The 22,101-nt window shown below is 41.2% G+C and overlaps 1 protein-coding gene across 1 annotated transcript; it reads left to right on the top strand.

Moving 5' to 3' along the window:
* Nucleotides 1–704: 704 nt before the first annotated feature.
* TECPR1 (tectonin beta-propeller repeat containing 1) lies at nucleotides 705–22,048 on the top strand. Its single transcript, XM_042036849.1, has 24 exons — nucleotides 705–968; nucleotides 2,645–2,827; nucleotides 3,326–3,448; nucleotides 4,111–4,236; nucleotides 5,735–5,909; nucleotides 6,006–6,106; nucleotides 7,470–7,571; nucleotides 7,963–8,108; nucleotides 8,972–9,489; nucleotides 10,225–10,370; nucleotides 11,284–11,439; nucleotides 11,943–12,092; nucleotides 12,732–12,889; nucleotides 13,534–13,661; nucleotides 13,769–13,871; nucleotides 14,524–14,620; nucleotides 14,997–15,076; nucleotides 15,377–15,433; nucleotides 16,799–16,973; nucleotides 17,896–18,031; nucleotides 18,324–18,416; nucleotides 19,049–19,155; nucleotides 19,614–19,733; nucleotides 20,415–22,048. The coding sequence occupies exons 1-24, from the start codon at nucleotides 738–740 to the stop codon at nucleotides 20,610–20,612; spliced, it is 3,609 nt and encodes a 1,202-aa protein (XP_041892783.1). The 5' UTR covers nucleotides 705–737; the 3' UTR covers nucleotides 20,613–22,048.
* Nucleotides 22,049–22,101: the final 53 nt, after the last annotated feature.

Below are 22,101 nucleotides of genomic sequence, written 5' to 3'. Positions count from 1 at the left end.
CTGCAGTGCCCAGAAAATGACAGGTTATTATGTGATAGAACTGGAATGGAACTCAACCAGGTCTCCGCTGCCAAACCATGCTCTGTATATACTTAAATTCATCACACCTATTAATATAAAGATCAGATCCTAAAGCTGGATCTGATCCAGAATGTTTTGAAAGAGGTTTCCTGGCAGGAGCAGGCAGTATATCCACGGATTAAAACCAGATGTGTGCTTTTGGAGAAGCTCTCTTTCACATCCTTGCCTTTGTACCTGTGTAGGTGTGTTCTCAGCCTCCATGGAGAGCAGGCTGAGAAGGAGGGATCAGGGGATATCAGGGCTTTGTGGAGCTGAGATGAGCAGGGTGTGTAGCACCACCAGCATTACCAGATCTTGAGAGCAGAGCTGCCTGCCATGAAATGGTCTGTGCTGTCATCCCAGTTCAGAGCTGACGTCTGTCCCCAGCCTGCCAGAGCTGTCCCATTTACTTCTGAGCTCTTGTAGGATGGGCAGTAGTGGGCTGGTAGAAAGGCCTTTCAGATGGCTTTTCAGGGCCATCTGAGAGGTGTTGGCTGCACAGCTCTGACAAAGAGATCTGCTGCCAGCTTTGCACAGGCTCTTTTTAAAAAATCATCCCTTACATCTTTATTTAATTTGACTGATGATGGCTCGGAGCATGACTGACCTGCAGTAGGTTCAAGATCCATTTTTGTACCCACCATTTCCATTAATAACCTCGGTTTTGCCTTTCAGATATGGCCATGCCCAGTTCCCTTTTGTGGGCTGTTGACATTTTTGGGAGGGTTTACACTCTCTCTACTGTTGGCCAGTACTGGGAGCTCTGTAAGGACACACAGCTGGAATTCAAACGGGTCTCTGCTGTCAAACAGTGCTGCTGGGGAATAGCCTGTGACCATCAAGTGTACACCTACGTGTTCTCAGGAGATGTTCCTATCAGATACCAGGAGGAGACCTATGAGAACCAGGTATGACAGGTACAGTCCCTCTGTGACACAGCCACTGCTTGGGCTGCCAGCACATCCTACATCAGCTGTCTCGGGGTGTTTTTCTCACCAGAGAATCGACTGAGCAGTTTTGTTTTCATTTTTTACCAGAAGTTTCTGAAGAGTACATATATGTGCCAAATACCAGCTTATCTTTTAGTATTTAAACTCCCAAATGAGTTATACTACCCTGCTCCTAGCAAAAGCAATGCCAGTGTGAACTCCACCTGTTCTGAAGCATTCACCCTTTTCACTGGCTGGTTTACATTTCTCCTTTCCTTACAAAAGTGACAAATACCCAATCCCCTGAAGAAAATGTCCAGTGTTACTTCCAGGCACCAAAGATACATTATCAGAAATATATTATTCTTAGGAAAATGCTATTTCTTAGTGTTAAAAAGACTTCTCTAATAAAGGCATGATTTTCCATTAAAGTACAATGTTTCCAACTTTTTTTGCATAGGAGTGTTAAGATGATCCTTTCTATCTGATGGACTTCAAAAAATGTCTTTAAAACCATATTTCAAAGGAAATTTATCAGATTTTTTTTCTAGTTAACCAAAAGTTATTTGGGAGAGAAAATTGATGGATTTTCTTGAGCACATTTCTCTGATTTCTAATGGGCACTGGAATGAATATAAATTGGGAAAAGACATTAACTTAATTTGCATGGGCAAAAATACAACAAATTAATTTTATACATTATTTAATATTGATACAGCTTTTCAGCCATTTAAGAATGTTCCTTTCATTGTGTAAACATGTTCTTTAAAAATGCAAAATTTAAAATTTTATTTGTTACTTTAAAACTTTCATTTTGTTTGTTCTAGGTAATGAAAAACAGAAAACAAAATACTAGAAAGCACAAAAATAAATATTCTACAAGAGCTAACAACAACAAAATTAAACTGAAATAGTTTGCAGATAATGTACAAGGCAATTTAGCCAGATTTCTAGTAACAGCAAATAATATTTTGTGTAAAAATTATAGATGGATTTTGAACGACTCAGTTTTCACATGCCCTAAAATGTAAGACAGTATTACAGGACAGATTTTGCCAGTATTTCTATAGTATGTAGGAGTGTGGGGGAAAAAAATGACAGCTGTATTGGTGAAAATCCTTGTGTTATTTGTTCTGTAACTGATTCAAGGCAGATTAGGGAAAAAATATAACATGAGATCCAGGGGAGATTTGCTGATCCAGTTCTCTCCAGACAGTTCCTGGCAGAGGCAGTGCTGTTTTTCTAGTGCAGACAAGATATGAATCATCTTTCTCTGGGAGTAGATTAGAGATACCAAGGCCATCTATCCAGCATTACCCTAATGCTGCAGTGTCATGGTGCCATACATCACCAAAGAAAAATATATAATATATTTTACTGTGCCTAGTAAAATATAGCATCAGATGTTCCTATTTATGTAGCTGAAGCTGACTTGGTTGGGACGAGCTCTGCAGTCAGCCCTTCTTTGATATTCAAAAAAGCTTCCCCCAAAGGCTGTGTCAGGGAGGGCCTCATGGAGTGAACACTTTCTAATTCATCCCAGCAATTTATTCCTCTTCTAGTGCAGAAAATAAGAAACATGTCATGATTCCCTGTAGATGTCCAATGAGATAATGTGATCTCAAACAAAATACTTTATTTATTATTTCTGGCAGCGCTGGAATCCAGTTGGTGGCTTTTGTGAGAAATTACTGCCCAGTGACCGCTGGCAGTGGAGTGATGTGAGCGGGCTAAAACACCAGCAGCTTGATAGTTTCACACTGCCTTCACCACACTGGGAGTGGGAGTCTGACTGGTATGTGGATGAAAATATTGGAGGGGAACCAACAGAGAAAGGGGTAGGTGAACAATACCAAAAAGAGATCTATTCTGGGAATCCTTACTCTGTAAAATGAAAAGAACTGTTATAGAAGTGTAAAAAAGTCTGTAAAAATAAAACTTGCCATAGATACTTCTTTCTGGGAAATAGCTCAACTCTAATACAACAGAAGGAAGGATCTTGTTTGAAGGCTTTTGAAGTCTATAGGAGCTTCTGTAGAAGCTTTGTTTCCTGATCAAAAAAATCACAAAATCCTGGCAACCGAATGCCATTGTTATTTAAGGTCTTTACTATGAAGAAAGTAAAATGTTTTACTGTGTCTTGTTTGTTCTGTGTATATCATCCCAAGGAATTTGGGCATGATTCATAAATCATTCATGGAATTAGCTGATCTGTTAATCAGGGCTCTAGAGACACAGAGTGACTTGTGCTGTGAGTCTTGTGCAGAATTGCTCTGAGTTATGTCTTCAAGCTTTCCCTTGATCCTGTTTTCATACAAGAAAACCTCTGTTTGCAGGGCTGGACTTATGCCATAGACTTCCCCAGCACCTACACAAAGGATAAGAGATGGAATTCTTGTGTCAGACGCAGGAGATGGATCAGATACAGGAGATACAAATCCCGGGACATTTGGGCGAAGGTTCTGGATCTCTTTTAAATATTAAATAAACTGAGGGTCTGAAATAATCAATTATAAGGGTGGGGAAGTTAATTCTTATGACTTTTCTGTAGGCTGGACTTGGATTCCTTCACTTCCAACTTGCTATTTTGTTAGCATAAATGGAAGGCTGGGATTTTTCATAGAAACCTGTGGTAATAAGGTGCCAAATCTCATGGTGAAGCAATTAGAGATGGATGCTCAGCTCCTTTGCAAATTTCAGATCAACTTTTTAACTTCCTTTGGTTGTGTGACAAAACACTCTCCTTCAAGCTGGCATCTGCCTTGTATTGTTCACCAGCTGCTCCTTTATGTGTGTGAATAACTGTTCTTTAATAATCGTTGTTCCATTCTAAGGACATTAAAAATGTGTAATTTTTGATCTTTCAGCTTTCCAATTCTGTATGCAGTGTTCTGTGAATAAAAACTTCCTTTAGTTAGGGTACAAAACACAGACTTCTCCATGCTGCCTTGGCAGCGTTTCCCTCTCTGCATATGGAGGCCTTGAATGAGAGGGAGGATCTCCATGCTCAAACACTCTAGGAAGCGCTACATAACCAATCTGCAAGAAACAGGCTAGGCCACCAGCCAAGTCACCTGTTTGCAGTGTCTCCTCTCCTCAACCTTCCTTCCCTTTGCTCCAGATTGTGTCCCATGATGAACCAGACCAGCTGCCAGACCCTTTCAATGACATCTCCATCGGAGGATGGGAGATCACGGACGAGCCCCTCGGCCGCCTGTCAGTGTGGGCAGTTTCTTTGCAAGGAAGGGTATGTGTGCCTTCCTTAAGTTTTCTAATTAAAATTACTAGTGGAAAGGAGTTAAATACTTGTAAAGCAAGGCAGGAGTGTTATTGTCTTATGTTGGTAAGGAAATACACTGCTTGTGCATCTGGATGAAAAGCTGCTTTGGGACTACATTATGTAACAACTTGTGTTGTAAATGGAAAGGCTTAGTATCTCTAGGATTGTTTTATGGAAGCCTTTAACCTCTGTGAACAGGTGAATCTTAAAAACTTGGGTTGAGTACTATCTTATATCTTGAAAAATGCCCAGAATGCTGACTGTGGTGCTCGTAACCAGGAGAAGGAGCTTTAAAACCTGACAAAGGTTCTGGTGAAGCATTGTGCCTTTGGGATGGAGAGACAGAGAGAATTCAAGAGTTTACAAAATGGTTTTCTAAGACTTACTGATCAGAAAGTGGTCACCTCCTGACCTGGCAATGTGGCATCCAGCTCTGAAATGTTTTCATTTTATTTTCTATTGAAAACTATACATCTTTCTCTGTTGGTGGTGGTTTTAGGCCTCCCATGAGGTGTCCTCTTTTGCTCAGTGCTGTGAAGATTTGATTCTCCCTTTTCTTCCTTCATCCTTACAGCATGTATCTGATATTCCTGTGTCTCTAGACAGTTTCTAACTTATGGTCTCACAGGGCAGAATGTAATACTTTTAACAGATAGCCTGAGCTCTCAGTCACATTTGGCACTGCCTGGAAGGGCAAGCAATCTTGGTTAAATTGTTTAAAATAAAATTCCCTATTCCTCCTACTTTCTAGTAATATGTGACAAGCACCCCAGTCTACAAGCTTACCTGACTGCCACTGTAAAATGCTTTCATTTCCCAAGTGAAAGTCCCCAGGGAAATAAAGTATTTCCAAAAATGAAGATTTAGCACTCAGCAGTCATGCTGTGGAGCACTCATGTGACTGCCACAGGATGCTTTCTATGTTTGACCTTCCTATTTCGACTGTGATCTACAGAAAATTGCACAGTCCAAGACTAGCAAATGGCTGGATGTCACCAAGGGCTGCACAGAGAATGGAATTATTCCCCCATATTGTGGCAAGCTCTGTTCAGTGAAAGTGAGGTCAGGCTGTCAGCTAACAGTAACATTTTTGTGTTATGTATTTGTTCACTCTCAGTTTATATAACATGCCCTGAAATACACTGAAGTGGTTTAAATGTTGAAATATACACAAAACTTGTAGCAATAAGTTACTGTACCCAATCCAGATTCAGTTCCATGATAAAAGCTGCTCTGTAGAACAGCCTCCTCCCTAAGTACATAAGGAAATGGCTTCAACTGCATAATCAACATTAAAAAAACGTACCTTTAAAGGTCAGAGTACCATACACTACATAAAAAAATCCTGTTGTTAAAGGAGAACTGTTCTTTCCAGTTTGGCTTTACTCTTGTCTCAATGGTTTCATTGTTGTAGTGATATTTTTTTCTTATTTCATTTGTTTTTGTTTTTTTTAAACTTGTCTAGGTATGGTACAGAGAAAATGTCTGCCATCACAATCCAGAAGGTTCCACATGGTCCTTAGTCACCACTCCTGGTGAAGTTGTACAGATCAGCTGTGGACCCTATGACCTCCTTTGGGCAACTCTTTGGGAAGGGCAAGCTATTGTGAGAGAAGGAATTGATAGGAATAACCCTCAAGGTAAAGTTTGTTAAATTTGGCTGGAAACCCCTTTGATTTGTATAGTGTTGAATAAGAAACTAACCTACAATGCCTTCTGGGTTCTGTCTTTTGCAGGAATTTCCTGGAGTATTGTGGAGTCTCCAAGCTCTGAAAATGGGATTATGCACGTCTCCGTGGGTGTTGATGTGGTGTGGTGTGTTACAAAGGATAGAAAAGTAAGAGGGTCATGCTCTGCTTCTGCTTTTTTCCTTCCCTTTCCCTGTCTGCTGCTCTCAAACAGGAGTGCAACTTGCCCAGGAAGCATTGTGATTTGGACTCTGTATCCCCATGGTCTGGGGAATTCTAGTTCCCCTTGCTGTTATGGGAATGCTCTGTGGTTTGCGATAGTTGAGTTTAATTGAAGGAAGACTTTCTGCTTTTCTTTTATAAGGAATTTTCTAAACCCAAGTCAGACAGATTTGGCAGGTGGGTGGGGATGTTGGTGGGGACTGGATATGGGGCATCTTCTAAGGGATATTAAGCATCAAAATTGAAGTGACTCCTGTTTCCACAAGGACTGAATTTTACATCAAAAGCAGCATGGGGAATATTCTCATCTATATTTATGATGCTATTTTTTTATCTTCTTATTCCAACTGTTCCCTCTTCATCAGCCTTTTAATGTGGGGGTTTTGGTATTTAATTAGGTGAGATATCTCTTCTGTGGATGTGTGATTACTTTCTTACTGGAGTTTTAACTTAGAATGATAGAATGTCTTAAGTTGGAAGGACCCATAAGGATCATGGAGTCCAACTCCCTGCTCCTTCAGACTGAATTGAAAGCCAGGCATGAACTCTGTGCAAGTGCAGCAGTTCTGCTGAGTTTCTCTGGTCTAGTGAGTCACTACTCGTCAGCTGAGCCATGGTAACAGGTTGTGCCCAGCCTGCTCCATCTGCCAGATAAACCCACTGTAATCAATGGAGATAAGCTGGTGTGTTTTCCTTCAGATCTGCCACAGGGCAGTCAAGTATCCTGATGTTATGGGATTCAACCAACAGCTTCTAAGGGAGCTGCTTGCTACTGCAGAACTATAAGGCTATATGCTACATACAGAGGAAACCTTTTCCAGGTACCCAGCCCACAGACACTTTCAGATTGGTAAAGTCAGATCTAAGGGGAGACAATGTAAAGAGCTGTACTGCTAAAGACATCCCCCTGACAGTTCCCTCTGGCTGCCCTGCTTCTAGGATTTGAATGTAAGAACACTATTTAGAAGCCCATTCAGAGTGATCAAAAATAGCCTACATGTAGACATGTAATAGAAAGTATTTTTCCAACAGCAGAGAAACTAACTCTGTCACAGAAAGTCCTACAAAAAAGTCTCCTTGTGGGCTCTTCTGGCTGCAGGTGGACACACAGTGTAGGTACTATTGGGAGAATTGTTTTATCTTTATCTGATAAAGAAAAAGAATCAAGGAAGTAATTGACTTCTTAAGACAATGTGGCAAGTCAGTACTAGAGATTAAGACTAATCCACTAAAGAAACTAAATTCCTGATACTGCAGGAGAAAAATTTGGACTTTCTGTTGTTATGGTAGGTGTGGTTTAGAAGAGGAGTGAACTCACATAATCCTTGTGGAACAAGCTGGATTGAAATGGTTGGAGAAATGATGATGGTAACTGTAGGCTTAAACAACCAGGTAAGAGAGCTGGGGAGCAGCTGGGAGGGTATTTACACTCCCCTCTGTACAGGCACTGCTCACGTGGTGAGGACTCTCAGCCATGCCAATAGGGCTGGCTGGACAAAGGGCCCTGGGCTTAAACTGCTGGGAGGGAAAGGGGCTGAATTCTGCAGTTCTGCACCTGAAGGTGACAGTCAGCAAGTGTCTTGTGTGGCACAGGGAGGTGCAGATAGGCTTTGGTACAGAACTTTGTTCTGCATCTACAGTGTCAGCATTAAGGAAGAACACAAAAGGAAAACACTGTGTCCAGCAGTTTTCTGTGCTCAATTCTGCACCACTGCACCTTTTTGTATCTGATAACCTACTGCATTCCAAGTCACTTCTTTCACCAAGCCCCTTCCCTCCCTAGGTCTGGGGAATCGGCTGTGATGACAGAGCGATTTATTTTCGTCAAGGTGTCACACCAAGTGAGCTCAGTGGGAAGACATGGAAGGCAATTGTGTCTGGCAGAGAGAGTGACAGATCTCAGACTGGGAGCTCAACGAGTCTGCTCAGGTACGTCATGAAATACCTGCTCAAGACTTTGTACAGCAAGAGTTTCAATGCTAGGAGATATTTCTTTATGTTCAAGTGGTACAGACAGGGAGGAGCGGGGAAGACTTCTCTAATCATTATGTATGCCAAAAGGCATTTGCATTTTTGCCATTAAAATTAACAGTAAGCAGCAGTTGTTGCACTCAGAGAAGAATCTGAAGCTCCCACATTGGAATTCACTGCATGATGCAGAAAATGCAGTAAAGCATTTTCCTCTGGGCATACTATCACTATCTGGAACTAGTCTCTAATAAGAGAAAATGTTGTCTATGAAATACCATGAAGGAGTGCCAATTCCACTTAGGAATTATTCTTCCTGAGTGTCACTGTACGTTTCTTTTCCTAGGGAGATTAAATCAGTTACTCCCCCCTGCCTGCCGGCCTCTGGGCTGTGCCACACATGCCAATGAATCTGGGAGGACTGCAGAAGCTACTTGTTTGAGCCAGAGTGTGTGCTGAGAAGTTCCCTTTAGCAAAGACAAATCATAATGTTAATAATGGGCTTTAAAAAATTCTATTCATTCTTTCATATTCAGAAAATGCAATGTTGCTTCAGTGTTTTCCTGACAGTTGTAGGCAGCCAACACCACCAATTGTTTGAAAAGATCAGTGAAGTTCCTTCCTGTGTTTCAGATTTACTAGACCAGTTTGCCAGATTTGTGTCGGACTCTTTCCTCTGATGATAGAATTTGACCTTTAAAAGAGAAATCTGCTGTTTCTCTCCTACAGTGAAACACTAAATCAATTTCTGTGTGTCTGTGATCTAAGGCCTGTGCTAATTTACAATGCTTTGGATGATAATTAATTATCTATTTGTCCTTCAGTGCTGGCTGTTTCTTTACTGATGATATTCAGAACCAAACAAGCGCGGTCATTCAGGGTGATGCAGATCCTTCCTCTGATACAGAGCTCCCTGGCGTGCCCACGAGCCCTGCCAGCACTGCCCTGCTGGGAGCTGCAGCTGCTGGGAACAGCCCAGCCAGCCAGGCTGACACATCTGCACAGCTGCCTGTGGATCCTCTGCACTCTGAGCAAGGAGAAGCCACTGCTGCTTCAGCTACTACTGAGAAAGATAACCTTGAAATGAATAAATCTCCTGCAAACCCAAATCCTTCTGCAGAACTGCAGTGGATAAACATTGACTTGAAGGAGGCTCAGAAGCATCCAGTCCTCTCTGTCAGCAGCTTTGCAGACACATCCAGCCTCTCTTCCCTGGGCGTGTTCTCGGTGGGAGCTGAAGACCAGTACGGAGCTGATGAGCACCCACTGTGGGCCTGGGTGTCTGGGGGAGGCTGTCTTGTAGACCTGCACAGCCCACTGAAGTGGTTCACTGCTCCATCAGGTACTGGCCAGTCACCACAGCACACCCCAGTTCCAGTCACAGTTCAACATGCTCTTTAAGAAAAATGTTGGTTTGTTTTTTCTGACCAAAGCCATGGTGCAAAACTTGTGCTAACCCACTTTCTCTTACTGCAGTTTGTTAGTAGGTTCATGCCTGAGCATAGTGCTGCAGTATTTAGCTGTAGAGCACTTTGGGCTTGAGATAAATAAATGTGAAAGTGATATTTTCTACTGAGTTCCTGTAAGTTTTGTAAAGTAATCTGTGCTGGATCTACATCTCATTTTTAATTGTACTGAGACTGCAACTTTGGGCAAAACACATATCATTGAACAGGAAGGGGTGAAAAGGGCCCTCTTGGGAGATGCAGATGCCAGAAATAACTGCCTCACTGCCATTCCTACTGAGATGGGTAAAATAAACCATGAATTGTGGCATCCCAGTATTTAACAGTCTAACTCGTGATGCAGTATATTATCTAATTGTCTTGCATTGACAAAACTCCCATTTTTACAAGGTTATGGATTTAAAAGCTTCTGTAGAATGATCTAGTGATCCTATTTCTATGCATCATTTACAAAGTTTGGCTGTAATACATTGATTCCAAATGATAATCACTGTAAAAATGGTGTTAGACTGGGTTGATCCAGTCTGGTGTTCAAAGGAGCGCCGTGTTTGACCTTTCACAGAACTGTACTCAAAGCTCACTGGATTTTATTGGGTTTGGTTCTGTCCCAGGTTTGTCATCGTCTGTGCAGTCTCTGTCCCTGTCTATCACTCCTGCACAGACAGCAGCGTGGAGGAAGCAGATTTTTCAGCAGCTCAGTGAAAGGACAAAGCGGGAACTGGAGAATTTCAGGCACTACGAGCAGGCTATTGAGCAGGTAAGCAGTGAGGACATTTATCTCTTAGCTTCTAAACATATCTGGGAATCAGTAATACATTTCTGACATACTGATTTGAACTTATTGCCAGCTTTATATTCTTGCCCTTATTTCTGTCTGGGACAACTTTCCTGGATTATTAATGTCTGAGCTCCCTGTGGGAAATGAACAGCTTTTCAAACATGGAGCAGCAGCTTTTTTCATCTAAAAGCATTATCAGATAGTTTTATTTAGGAAGAAACAAAGCATTGGTCAGCATTATTTGGGTACTGTGAGACCTCAAATCCTCAGAGAAGTGGTTGCAACAGTGGAATATTGTATGAATTATTCCACCACAAGATGAGGCATCTTAATTGAAACAGTGACTCAACTAGGTGAGCTTCCCTTTCTGTGGCCATCAGGACTAATTCAACTTGCCTAAATAAATGATGAAAACGTCAATGGCAGCACATAAATAGCAGCAGTTTTGTTTGATGTTCCCTTTGTTATGACTCCTTGGCTCTTTTCAGATTCATTCATATTTTTGGTCCCTTCATTGCTAATTGCCAAATGACATCTGGAATTATTTGATTAAAAACACTTGGAGTCCAGGGCTTTAATCAAGTTTAAAAGAATTATGTCAAAGCCTTTAAACTCTGAACAGAGGTTCTGTTATAACAGAAGCAGACTTGAGTCAATTAGTACCTGCGTGCTACTGCATTCTTGCGGGGTAAGATGTTACTACTGTTGTACACGTGCTACTTCAGTATCTTTTTATCCACTTTTATGAGTGTTCAGTGTGATACAGTGTATGAATGTATGATACAGACTAACCTGCAGCACAGGCAACTCCTGGTCACAAAAACGGCATTTGGGAGAAAGAAAAAGAGTCGTGCAGTTTCTTCATTGCTGTAATTTTGTGTTTGCCTCGTAGTCGGTTTGGGTTAAAACTGGAGCCTTGCAGTGGTGGAGGAACTGGAAGCCTCATAAGTGGATGGACGTTCGAGTGGCACTGGAGCAGTTCACCGGGAGCGATGGCATGCGCGACAGCATCCTGTTCATCTATTACATGTATCATGAGGAGAAAAAGGTGTGTTCAGCTGCAGACCCCTGGGTTTGCTTTTGGCAAACCTCCAAAGGGGAAACAGTTTCTTGAAAGGAGGCAAATTATGGCACGCTACTGTTCTGAGCTTTGGGAACCAATTCAAAGGTAACCCCAGGTACCAGCAAACCACAGGCTTCTCTGAGCTGTGTTAATGCTGTGTCAGAAATACCCAGTCAGGAACCACTCACACTGCTTAAACCATCAGTTCTGCACTAATTAGGAATTCTTCTGGAAGTTCAAAATGTTCTTGATTGTGATGGCTTGTTCTGGCTTGGCTGAACAGGGTCTTCACAAGTAGGGTTAATGCCTGCAGGCAATAGGAATCAGAGGTGGTGCAAGGTTGGAAATTGAGTCCCATTCCCTCTGTGCCAAGAATTGATTCTTTGCTGTCCTTGGCAGGAATGCCTTGTTTGTAGACCTGAAGTGCAAAAATGCTGGATCTGTGGAAGGTTTGCCTTAAGTCACAGGTTTTTTTTCTCTTGTCTTAGTACATCCATGTGTTCCTCAATGAAGTGACCATTATAGTTGAGGTGCTGAATGAAGCCAAGCACTCCTTTGCACTGTACACACCTGAGAGGACAAAGCAGCGATGGCCAATCCGCCTGGCAGCTGCAACGGAGCAAGAAATGCATGACTGGGTAATTCTGGGCATCTCTCATTTCAAGCTGGCAGTATCTGCAATAAAACATAGAAGCCAGTCTCTGAAATCTCGGCATTACATTTAAACTCTTGAGGCCACTCATCTGTTTTTTAAGTTTAGGTATTTAAACCATCTGATCAAACTTACTTAGAGGCACCTGAGGCTTCTTATCTCCTCTGAAGTCTGCGTGCTTTCTGGTGCTGCAGTTATCCACAGCAACACAAATGTTGCTTTTTATTCTCTTCCCATCTCTGGATATAGATTAGGGTAGGAATGAGTTAGGAGTTGAATTAAGTTATTGTGTTCTTCTGCATTGGTAGAAGAACCATTCTGTGTTGTCACTGTTGCAGAGTCTTTTGTACAGGCAGACAGGCATAGACACACTGGAGCAGGAGCAAACCTGAGAGATGCTTCATCCTGATCAGCTCCTGCAAACCACAGCGGTTCCAGTGGTTGTGTAATAATTTCTGAACCACTGAATTCTAGTGGGAATTTTTTTTGAGAAAAGGCTGCAAATTCACTTTGCTGATTTGCAATAACATGCAGAGGTAAATTTTTGTTTTACAGTACTGAGCATCTCTATGGAAATTTTTGTTCTCGCTGTAAATAGAAGCTTTTTTTGCTTCTTGTTTTGTAGCTGTCTTTGCTGAACATGTCTTGCTGTGAAAGCAGACGGATTCAAGGCCCTCCTTCTCACCATGCCATTTGGTCAGTTACTTGTAAAGGAGACATCTTTGTTAGTGAGCCAAGTCCTGAGCTGGAGGCCGGACCCCAGCTGATGCCGTGTGATCAAATGTAAGAGGCTTCTGAAGCTGTTCTTTCTGCATGGGATGCCATCCAGCAAAGAATGTCCTTCCTGTCAGTTCAGTGGCTTTGATGGGCTGTTGGAGTGTGTAGTGCACTGCAGATGTCTCTCAGTGACAGGGTTAATGAGTGCCTTCCTATTCATGACTGCATGTAAAGAAATTCACCTAATCGTATTTTAATTCTTAGATTCTGGAGATATCCTTGTGATTTCAAAAGCCTTTCTCACTGAGATCCCATTTTTTGTAATTGCATTTTTAATGTCATAAGAGATAGCCTAGACTAAAAGTAAATCTAATCTCTGTAATTGGAATATAATTTGAGCTTTCAGTTTTATCTGAAATTCGCAGTCCTCCATAGACACTGCAGTCCAGAAGCAGTTTCTCGACAGTTTTTATGACAACTGTGGCAATATGGTACTGCAAACCCCTCAAGCAGAATAACACCATCTGCTTTTTGGTAGCTGTTCAGAGGGAAATGCTTTCAGCTGGTATCTGCCTTCACTTACAGGTTGCACAGTGGTTAGACGAGTGAGGAAAGAAAGTTGCCTGTCCTGAAGATTGCTGGGTTGTTGGTGGGGAAAGCACACATTCCTGAAGGATGTGGTGTTGAATAAAATGTCCTTTTCCTGGCAGGTTCTGGCGTCAGGTGGGAGGCCACCTTTGGCTGATAGAGTGCAACAGCCGGGGCGTGGTGTGGGGCATTGGCTACGACCACACAGCCTGGGTGTACACCGGGGGATACGGAGGTGGCTTCATCCAAGGTACAGCTTCAGAGTGAGAAATACAATAATCAGTGGCTATTGGAATTGAAAATGTAATGTCTCTAAGCTTTAGCTTTTCTCTAATCCACCTGATTTATTCCTCACAGGACTGGCCAGTAGTGCTGATAACATTTATACACAGTCAGATGTGAAATGTGTTTACATCTACGAGAACCAACGGTGGAACCCGGTCACTGGATACAGCAGCAGGTTATTTACTCAATTTATTGTATTTATTTACTTTAATACTTTAATAAATGAAACAAGGCCTTTTTTCTAGCTTTTTGGAAGAGTTATTCCAGTTACTTCAACATTCATAGTTAACCTGTGATGGAAGGAGCAGTGTTTCTCAATTTTCTAATTTGTAATTTCTTTTCAAAATGTCCTTATGGCAAAACATTACAGATTTGTGCTTTGTGATTGCACAAAGTGTGCCTACTTGCAGTATCTTTCACTATTAAGGCCAGACAGAAAAGTTATTAGGATCTATATATTCGTATACACATTGTGCTAAATACACTGGGTTCTTGAATAGTATATTTGAACAAAAGTACTGAAAAATCCATATCCACATAAACGGGATTCACATTCCAGTTTTAAATGGTAGTGAGGAATATCGTTCTACAGAGAACAATTTACATGGTCCTCAGGTCTGGTATAACTGGAAGCAATAGTACAGATTCTTTCCCACTATGCTCATCACTCACTATTTCTAAATAGAGATTTCTGAATAGAGATTCATGATGGCAGTGTTCTGTGTGTGAAAGTAGGAAGTGCTACAAATAGGCTTTTCTTCCCTCGCCCTTTAAACTCCCTGTTGTAAATGACCTTGCATTCCTTGTGCACTGTTCCACCACCACAGAGGTCTGCCCACAGACAGATACATGTGGAGTGATGCCTCTGGCCTGCAGGAATGTACAAAGACCAACACCAAGCCTCCTTCTCCGCAGTGGTCTTGGGTAAGTTTTGTCTTACAAATTTTTTTACAAAGAAGTCCAGGCTTAGCAAGTAGGATACAACACTTGAGTTCAAGGGGCCCAGATTTTCTTCTGGGATTTGTTGTAACATTTAACCTTGTTTTTCCCATTCATAACCAGTAGTAATCTTCCAGTCAAAAGAATGTTAAGCATTGAGTGAGGTTTTTTGTTTAACGTGACTTAGATCCTTTTCTCTTCAGCTGAATTAAAAAGCTTTGGGAACCTCTGTATGTATTCCAAGTATTAGAAGGTTTTTAGCAAGTCTTTGCTCTCCAAAAGGTGGAGGCAAGTAGAAGCAGAGGTGTTTATCATACATTAGGTGTTGATTGTTATTCCCAGTGTCCCCATTTACCCACAGGTCTCAGATTGGTACATCGACTTCAGCCCGGCGGGTGGCACGGACCGGGAGGGCTGGCAGTACGCAGCTGATTTCCCAGCGTAAGGAAACTCCTCTTCTACCAAATCCCAGGCTCCACTCCTCATTCCTTCTCACTTCTGTTTGCACATTAACTGCCCTTTGACAGGGACACAACACTGCCTCATTTCCCCCCTTTTGTGGGCATGCTGATGTTTGCAGGGAGGGAGGGCAGCGAGGTGAACTTGGCAAACTGTCACTTCAGGAATTTTAAAGTCAGCAGGGGTGCCTGGTGGGCAGATGGAGGCAGTGCTCTCAGGCTGGCACTGACACTGGAGATGCTCTGACATCCTCATGAACACTGTTTAAATCTGTTTTGGTAGGTCCTACCATGGCCACAAGACAATGAAAGACTTTGTCCGACGGAGGCGCTGGGCAAGGTGAGGAACCTCAATATAAATAAGTTTTGAACTTGAATGCTAATTGCTCACTAAAAGGCTACTTCAGTTATGAGGTGAAGAGTCTTGTCACCCAATCAACAAAAGAAAAAGTAAAGAAACCTGCAATAAATAACCCATCTCCAGTAGAGAAACTGATGATCTTTAGCATTATGGCCTTGACTGTAAGCCTTTATGGGTGGTTACCCTATTGGATTTTGTGGGATCTGTAGATAAAAGTCAGATGGTTCTTCTCTATATCTGATTTTCCTTATGGTAAATGATTAAGGAATAGTAGACACTGGCTATATCAGTACATATGAGGTCACTTGTAACAACAAGTTAATAGGCCTTTTATATTAATAGTTTTAATTTATGAATTCCACATACTTGGTGCTAGGCCACAGATAATGCAACCCCATTTCCATCAGAGGAAATGTCCAGGTGGAACCTGGAAAACAGCAAACTGCCACTATATTCTATAAGCTGGGGAAGTCTGTGCATTCCCTGTTTTTCCAACTTTTCTGTCCTTTCTATACTAGAGCATTTAACAGCTGTCCTAATTAATTGCTGTGAACTTTCATACTGCTGGGTTTGGTATTGATGCTACAAAGTATTTTGCCCCTTGTACAAAAAGCTTCGAAGTGAGGTTCTGAAGCATCAAAACTAGATTTCTCAAGTTGCTTATTTCAAGTCACCAAGTCACCTCACTTCGAAGCTTTTTTCAGAACTGGAAAATGGAGGAATGTCCTGATGTTTTTTAGGACATTCTTCATACACAAAATATTGTGGTGATGATAGAGCCTAACATAATTTCCCCAATAGACAGCACTACTTTGTTTCAGTTTCCACAGAAAAAGTACACAAATTCCCAGCAAGACTTAGCAAATCTTTCATTTAGAGCTGCCTTACCTCTGCCTACCTCAAGATGCTACATAACCTTTTTAACAGGCCCCACCAAAAAAGAATTGTAAAATTATTCCCTCAAGCAAGACAGAGGAAGGAATGAACTGGGTGTGGAGTTCTCTCTGCAATTTATTGCCCTGCTGTTGCCCAGTGAGTCTGAGAGAGCTATGGAGCAGTGTAGCACCAGTTGCAGACTTCTTGGGTAGTCTTGGTTTTATACAGTAGCTTTAAAAAAAACAAACAACAGAAGCTTTGAGGAATCTGTATTAGTTGAAACTTCAAAATCTGATGCAAAACATGAGTGAGTGTTAAAAACCTCTTTCAGATTAAAAATACTAATATTTAATGAAAAGTATGCCTAGTGAAAAGACTTTAGGACTGGAAGTCAACAATAGACTGGGAAACAAATTCAGTCACAGAAAGTATGTACTTCTGACAGGCTTGGGTTTTTTTCTGCCTCAGAAAATGTAAGATAGTCACCAACGGGCCATGGCTGGAAGTGCCTCCTGTTACCCTGTGGGACATCTCCATAATTCCCAGTTCAGATGCAGATGATGAAGAAGCAGTAGCACTGTGGGCAATCAGTGACAAAGGAGACGTGCTCTGCAGGCTTGGAGTGACACAGCAAAATCCAGCTGTAAGGCTCCCTGTTTGTTTTTACTGCTTATTGAGGTATTTAATGTAATACACAAGTACATACAATCACACAGGGCCCTCTCTCAAAGCACCTTGTTATTTTTCATCCCTTTGTGTCCCAGATTTGGAAGTCCCTGTCCATCAGCTGCAGCACAGTTTGCTGCCCACGTTCCTTATAATAGCATTTCCCTTGCATAATCTACCTGAGCTTGTGCCACATCACCTGCAGGAGCCTCTCTCAGCTCCTGGCCATCTTCTCATGAAGCATTTTACTTCCACTTTCTGCACTGGCAGCTTAGTTCCTCTTTTTTTGTTTGTTTTTTGAAATTGTTGATAATAGGTGTATCCCATTTAAAGGAATTGCCAAGGAATAGACCCTGTGAAGCATGGTCCCAGTCTAGTGCCTGTTGATACCAGTGGGATAAAAAAACAGGAAAAACATCTAAGAAAATACTGTAGTATTGAATTTGGAGAAAAACTACAAGAAGTTGAAAAATATTTAAGGATTTTTTTTCATCCTGATCTGTAAGGCACTGCAGCAGTAAGAATTGGAATCTGTCCAGAATCTGAAATCCCATATCAGTTGATTTTTGTGAGACTTGTTCTGTGTAATAAAAAACAAGGGATTTTTAAAAAATAGAAGGCCCTAGTCTAGCTGTTCAGAGACATGTAGATATCCAAAATCCAGTGACTTTAATAGAAAAAGTCCTTCATTGTCCAACTTAGCTATTTTCAAAGAGTTGTTTATCCAAATATCTTTGAGGATCAGCAACCTTGTTTCTGTTCAGTTGTAAAGTATGTAAGATTTATTCTTCAGAATATTTTTCACTATGTTGTTTTTTTCTCATTTGGTAATAATCAACAATATTTTGTCATAGAATTTTTAACTATTGCTTCACAATTCATCTCCCATGATTTGTTAGGGAACATCCTGGCTGCACGTGGGAACAGACCAGCCCTTCATTTCCATCTCCATTGGGGCATTTTACCAAGTGTGGGCTATTGCTAGAGATGGTTCTGCCTTCTACCGGGGTTCGGTGTCTCCAAACAAACCTGCAGGTAAGAACCTGCACTTTATCTTTTGCTCTGTTCCACTGCCATGTCTGAAAAAGTCCAACCTGTTTCACAGAGTCCTTTCCCATAGCTGTGCAAAACAGTGCATACAAATAATACAATAATGAGAGCAGGTAATTTGCTCTTCACCTGCATAAGTTAAATTGTAAAAAACGAGTTGTTAAAAATATGTGAAGTGTGAGGTCATTCACAGCTTTCTTGCTTATATTTCAACTGCAGGCATTTCCATGCCTAATTCTATTTTCTCAATGCTTAACTCAAGATTTCTGACCTTTAGGTGACTGTTGGTACCATATCCCTTCACCTCAAAAACAGAAGTTAAAGCAAGTCTCAGTAGGACGAACATCTGTGTTTGTCTTGGATAAAAATGGTAAGGATTTAAAAAACTATTAGGCAGTGCTACAAAAAGTACATCAGTCTACACCAGACTGATTTAAAAAGGAGAGGCTAAGTTAGAACTGGACAGATGATTACTGGTGCTCCAAAGGGAGTAATATTTCCTATTGAAGGATTTGGAGTAGCAGTGCACTTAGGTACTGCTTCGGAAGGCCTGGGTTTTGTTATATCTGATAGTGCCCTGGCTAACAACAATCCAGCAGCTGTGCTCTGTGGGGGGAAGACACTGATGAATGTCAGAGAATTGCATGGCAGGGTTTTGTCTGGAATCCTGCTCCAAAACAGATAAATCATGAAGCACCTTTTGTACAAGAAACAAGCCTTTAACACCAGATTCAGAAACCTTCATCTCATTTTCTTTTGTTTTCTAGTGCATAGTTCCTTATATGAACATTTTTCCCCAAGAAGTTTTACAAAACAGAGTATTTGCTGGTTTTTATAAACAGTAATTACAGAAATACAAATTCCAAAGTGAGAACTTAATTTTGTCCACCTCTGTAACAGCATTTCCCCAGAACACAGAAAGAATAAATTCCTGATTTATGTTGTTTACAGCACTGCAGACAAACAGCCATACTGGGCTGTAACCAGCACTTTGTTTTACAGGCAATCTTTGGTACCGCCAGGGCATCACACCCAGCTACCCTCAAGGATCTACCTGGGATCATGTTTCAAATAATATCCGAAAAATGTCTGTAGGGCCCCTGGACCAGGTGTGTACTGAGCTTCCTTGTATCTCATTAGTTTATTAAAAATTATGTAGAACATACCTTAGTAATTAAATGTTCTTCAGCCTTAGTTTTGTTTAACTTTGTTCCACAAAGTGTTGGTCTAAATGCTGGAATCTGATAGCAAGACAAAAAACCATACCAATGAAATAGTGATACAGCCAAGCCCTCTGCTGTAAAAAGCCTCATTATTTTTCCATTTTTTTTAAACAAAGCTATGTATTTTAAGAAGGCTTTTATATATTTAATCTCTTTCCTGCCAAGTCTTACCAGGCAATGTTTTAATTATAACACTGCTCTATAGTTTGTTTGGGTGTCTCGCTGCCTAAATTAGAGAATTTTCAGCCTATTGAAGACCAAGACTGCTTTTTGAGAGGGATTAGACAGAGATTTCACATCTGGGAAGAGCAGCACATTTTATTGCCTCTCTCTGCTTCCTCGAGGTGTGGGTGATAGCTGACAAAGTGCAGGGCAGCCACAGTCTGAGCTGTGGGACCGTCTGCCACCGGACTGGTGTCCAGCCAATGGAACCTAAAGGCCTCTCGTGGGATTATGGTATTGGGGTAAGTGCTGGGGGCACAGAACTGCCTGGAAGTTGTACATCCCAATGTCCATGGGCTCACAGAGAAAGGGAAGTGCCATCCTTCCCAGCGTTGGAAAGCTGGGATATACCTGCAGGAAACTGACATTTGCCTTCAGGTTTATGTTCCTTTTTGAAGTTACTATAATAGGCTGTGCAAGTGTTGCTGGGAAGTTGTTTATTTGCATTTGATAAGTATTCATTTTAAATACGTAATTTAAAAGTTACAATGGAAAAACTAGCAGAGTAAGAGCCATTTGAAAAGAAAGTGGATTCCTTCCTGGTCTGCTCATGATTATTCCTCACTGTTGTACACTGTATTATTCTCAATGTTTTGAGAAAGGCTTTTTTAAGGTTTTGCCACCTTTTAAGCTGGTGGAACATCTGCAGTGGCTCTGTTATGAATGCTTGACTCTACTAATCTTAATTCCCTGTGATAAGAAATAATCCTCAAGTTTTCCACCTCTATAACTCCCTGTCAGGGAGGTCTGTTGTATTTTGTTTCATTTTACAGGGAGCCTTTTTTCTGATTCATCCCAGAGCAGGATAACTTTCCTCATGAACAAATAGTATAAACTAGCAGTGCACATAAAGCATCACATCAGATAACAGCACTGACAGGGTGATGTTTCTTCTTTTGAATTTCTGTATCACTTTTTCACAGGGTGGGTGGGAGCACATTACAGTCAGAGGAAATGCAACAGAAGCATCTCAGGTTGCTGTGCCTGACACCGCCGAAGAAAACCCGGCAGTATCGAAGGAGGGAGAAGATGAGGAGAGTAAAGGGAAAACAGAACACTCCAAGACCCTTCTGATGGTCAGTGAAAGTCAAGAATTGGACAGAAATTCTGTTAACTGTTAAATTGTTGCCATCTACATGTTGCTATCAAGTAATTTAAAAGAAACAAAATGTCTCCTGCTTGAAGAGAAAAATGTGACCTTTCTGTGCTACTAATATGTTTGACTTAACTGGACTTTGCAATGGGGTATTTTAAGTACTGAATCCTTCTAATGCATCTTGTGTAAAATGTGACTTGATAGAGTTCATAGTTTTGTCAAAGCAGGCAAGGTTTTTAACCACAATGTATTTCTGACCCTTTATCATAGCTGCTACACACCATACAAATGTGAATATGTGCAGATGATCACTACATTTACTTCTTTTTTTTAATGTTCCCTACATCTCTCTTGTATTGACACATCTTGCACACTGTCCTTGAGCACAAATGAAGATGTTGTTTTGATTTGAATGAATTGCAGGCAAACACAACTGGTCCTGTTTGTACAGGGCCTTACCCATGCATGGAGCTCTGCTCACGGGAGGGCTCCGTGTGTAAGGACGGACTCGGGTCAGGCTGATCTTGCTCCCATCAGCAAAATCCAATTCTGTACAACTCTGCTTAGGCTGCAGTTACCAGGAAGGGCCAATTTTTGCTCTCTTTGCTCACAGTGAGCAATGTGTTAATCAGGCAGAAGAACCTCTCTCTGCTTTCAGGGAGCCACTGGAGAGAGCCCAGTCCCGGTCAGTTGGGCTCAGCGAGGTCTCGCTGTAAACTGTCAGTGCAAGAGCTGGGAAATCATGTTCTGTCCTCAGCTTAACTGGAACTGGGATAATTGAGGTACACAGATGCCTACCTAATGAGGCTGGAAGGCACTAGACTCTGGAGGCTACGTTCCACATCATTGCAAATTATGCTTTCATACTGTAAAAGTCAAGGGAAGGTTTAAACTCTGAGTTTACAGTGGTAGGAATGCAAAATAACTTCACTGACATCAGTGGAGTTTGCCAGTGTACACTGATGGCAGTTCAGAATGAAGCTTTGCTCTTCATTTTTAGTAAGTGATTTTATTCATCCCTTTTTCCAACATGAAACCACTTTCTATTCTCAAAATAAGCTTTTTTTCCTGACTTATTTATCATAATTGGACAGTTTACATTCATTTCTCCTCTCTGTGTGTGACTGTATATGGAGCTATTTTTATATGATGAGCAGAGTTTGGTGTGGTCTCAGTACTGTATTTGTAGAAGTAAAACTTAATGTTTGCACGTATTTAAGGAATATATTTGGTATTTAATGCCAAGGAAAGCACTGTTTCCAAGTACAAATGTGAATGAAGATTGAAGATGCTTTACTGTTAAAAAAAGAACCTGTTGATCTTTCCAGCATGTGATTAGAGATTTCTGGTTTATACATACATTGTGGGAGAACCATAAATAATGTGTTGCATTAATTACCATAATAGGTTTTGCATAAATTGCACAGTATCTTGTCCAAATAAATAACTTTATTACATGTATTTTTAGAGAATTATTAGGATTGTATTTTTCTCTGCATTGTATCAAGAAGATT

The sequence above is a fragment of the Corvus kubaryi genome, unplaced genomic scaffold, assembly GCF_017639235.1.
Source record: "Corvus kubaryi isolate FWS band 111438036 unplaced genomic scaffold, C.kubaryi_AGA036_p1.0 37387, whole genome shotgun sequence".
Classification (NCBI taxonomy): domain Eukaryota; kingdom Metazoa; phylum Chordata; class Aves; order Passeriformes; family Corvidae; genus Corvus; species Corvus kubaryi.
Note: the sequence above shows the minus strand (reverse complement) of the source record. Positions and strands in the feature narration are given on the sequence as shown.

Coding starts and splice junctions, on each gene's coding strand:
- TECPR1 (XM_042036849.1), top strand. CDS start 738: ATGGCCATGCCCAGTTCCCTTTTGTGGGCTGTTGACATTTTTGGGAGG. Junction 12,093..12,731: donor AGCAAGAAATGCATGACTGG/GTAATTCTGGGC, acceptor CTTGTTTTGTAG/CTGTCTTTGCTGAACATGTC. Junction 12,890..13,533: donor CTGATGCCGTGTGATCAAAT/GTAAGAGGCTTC, acceptor TTTTCCTGGCAG/GTTCTGGCGTCAGGTGGGAG.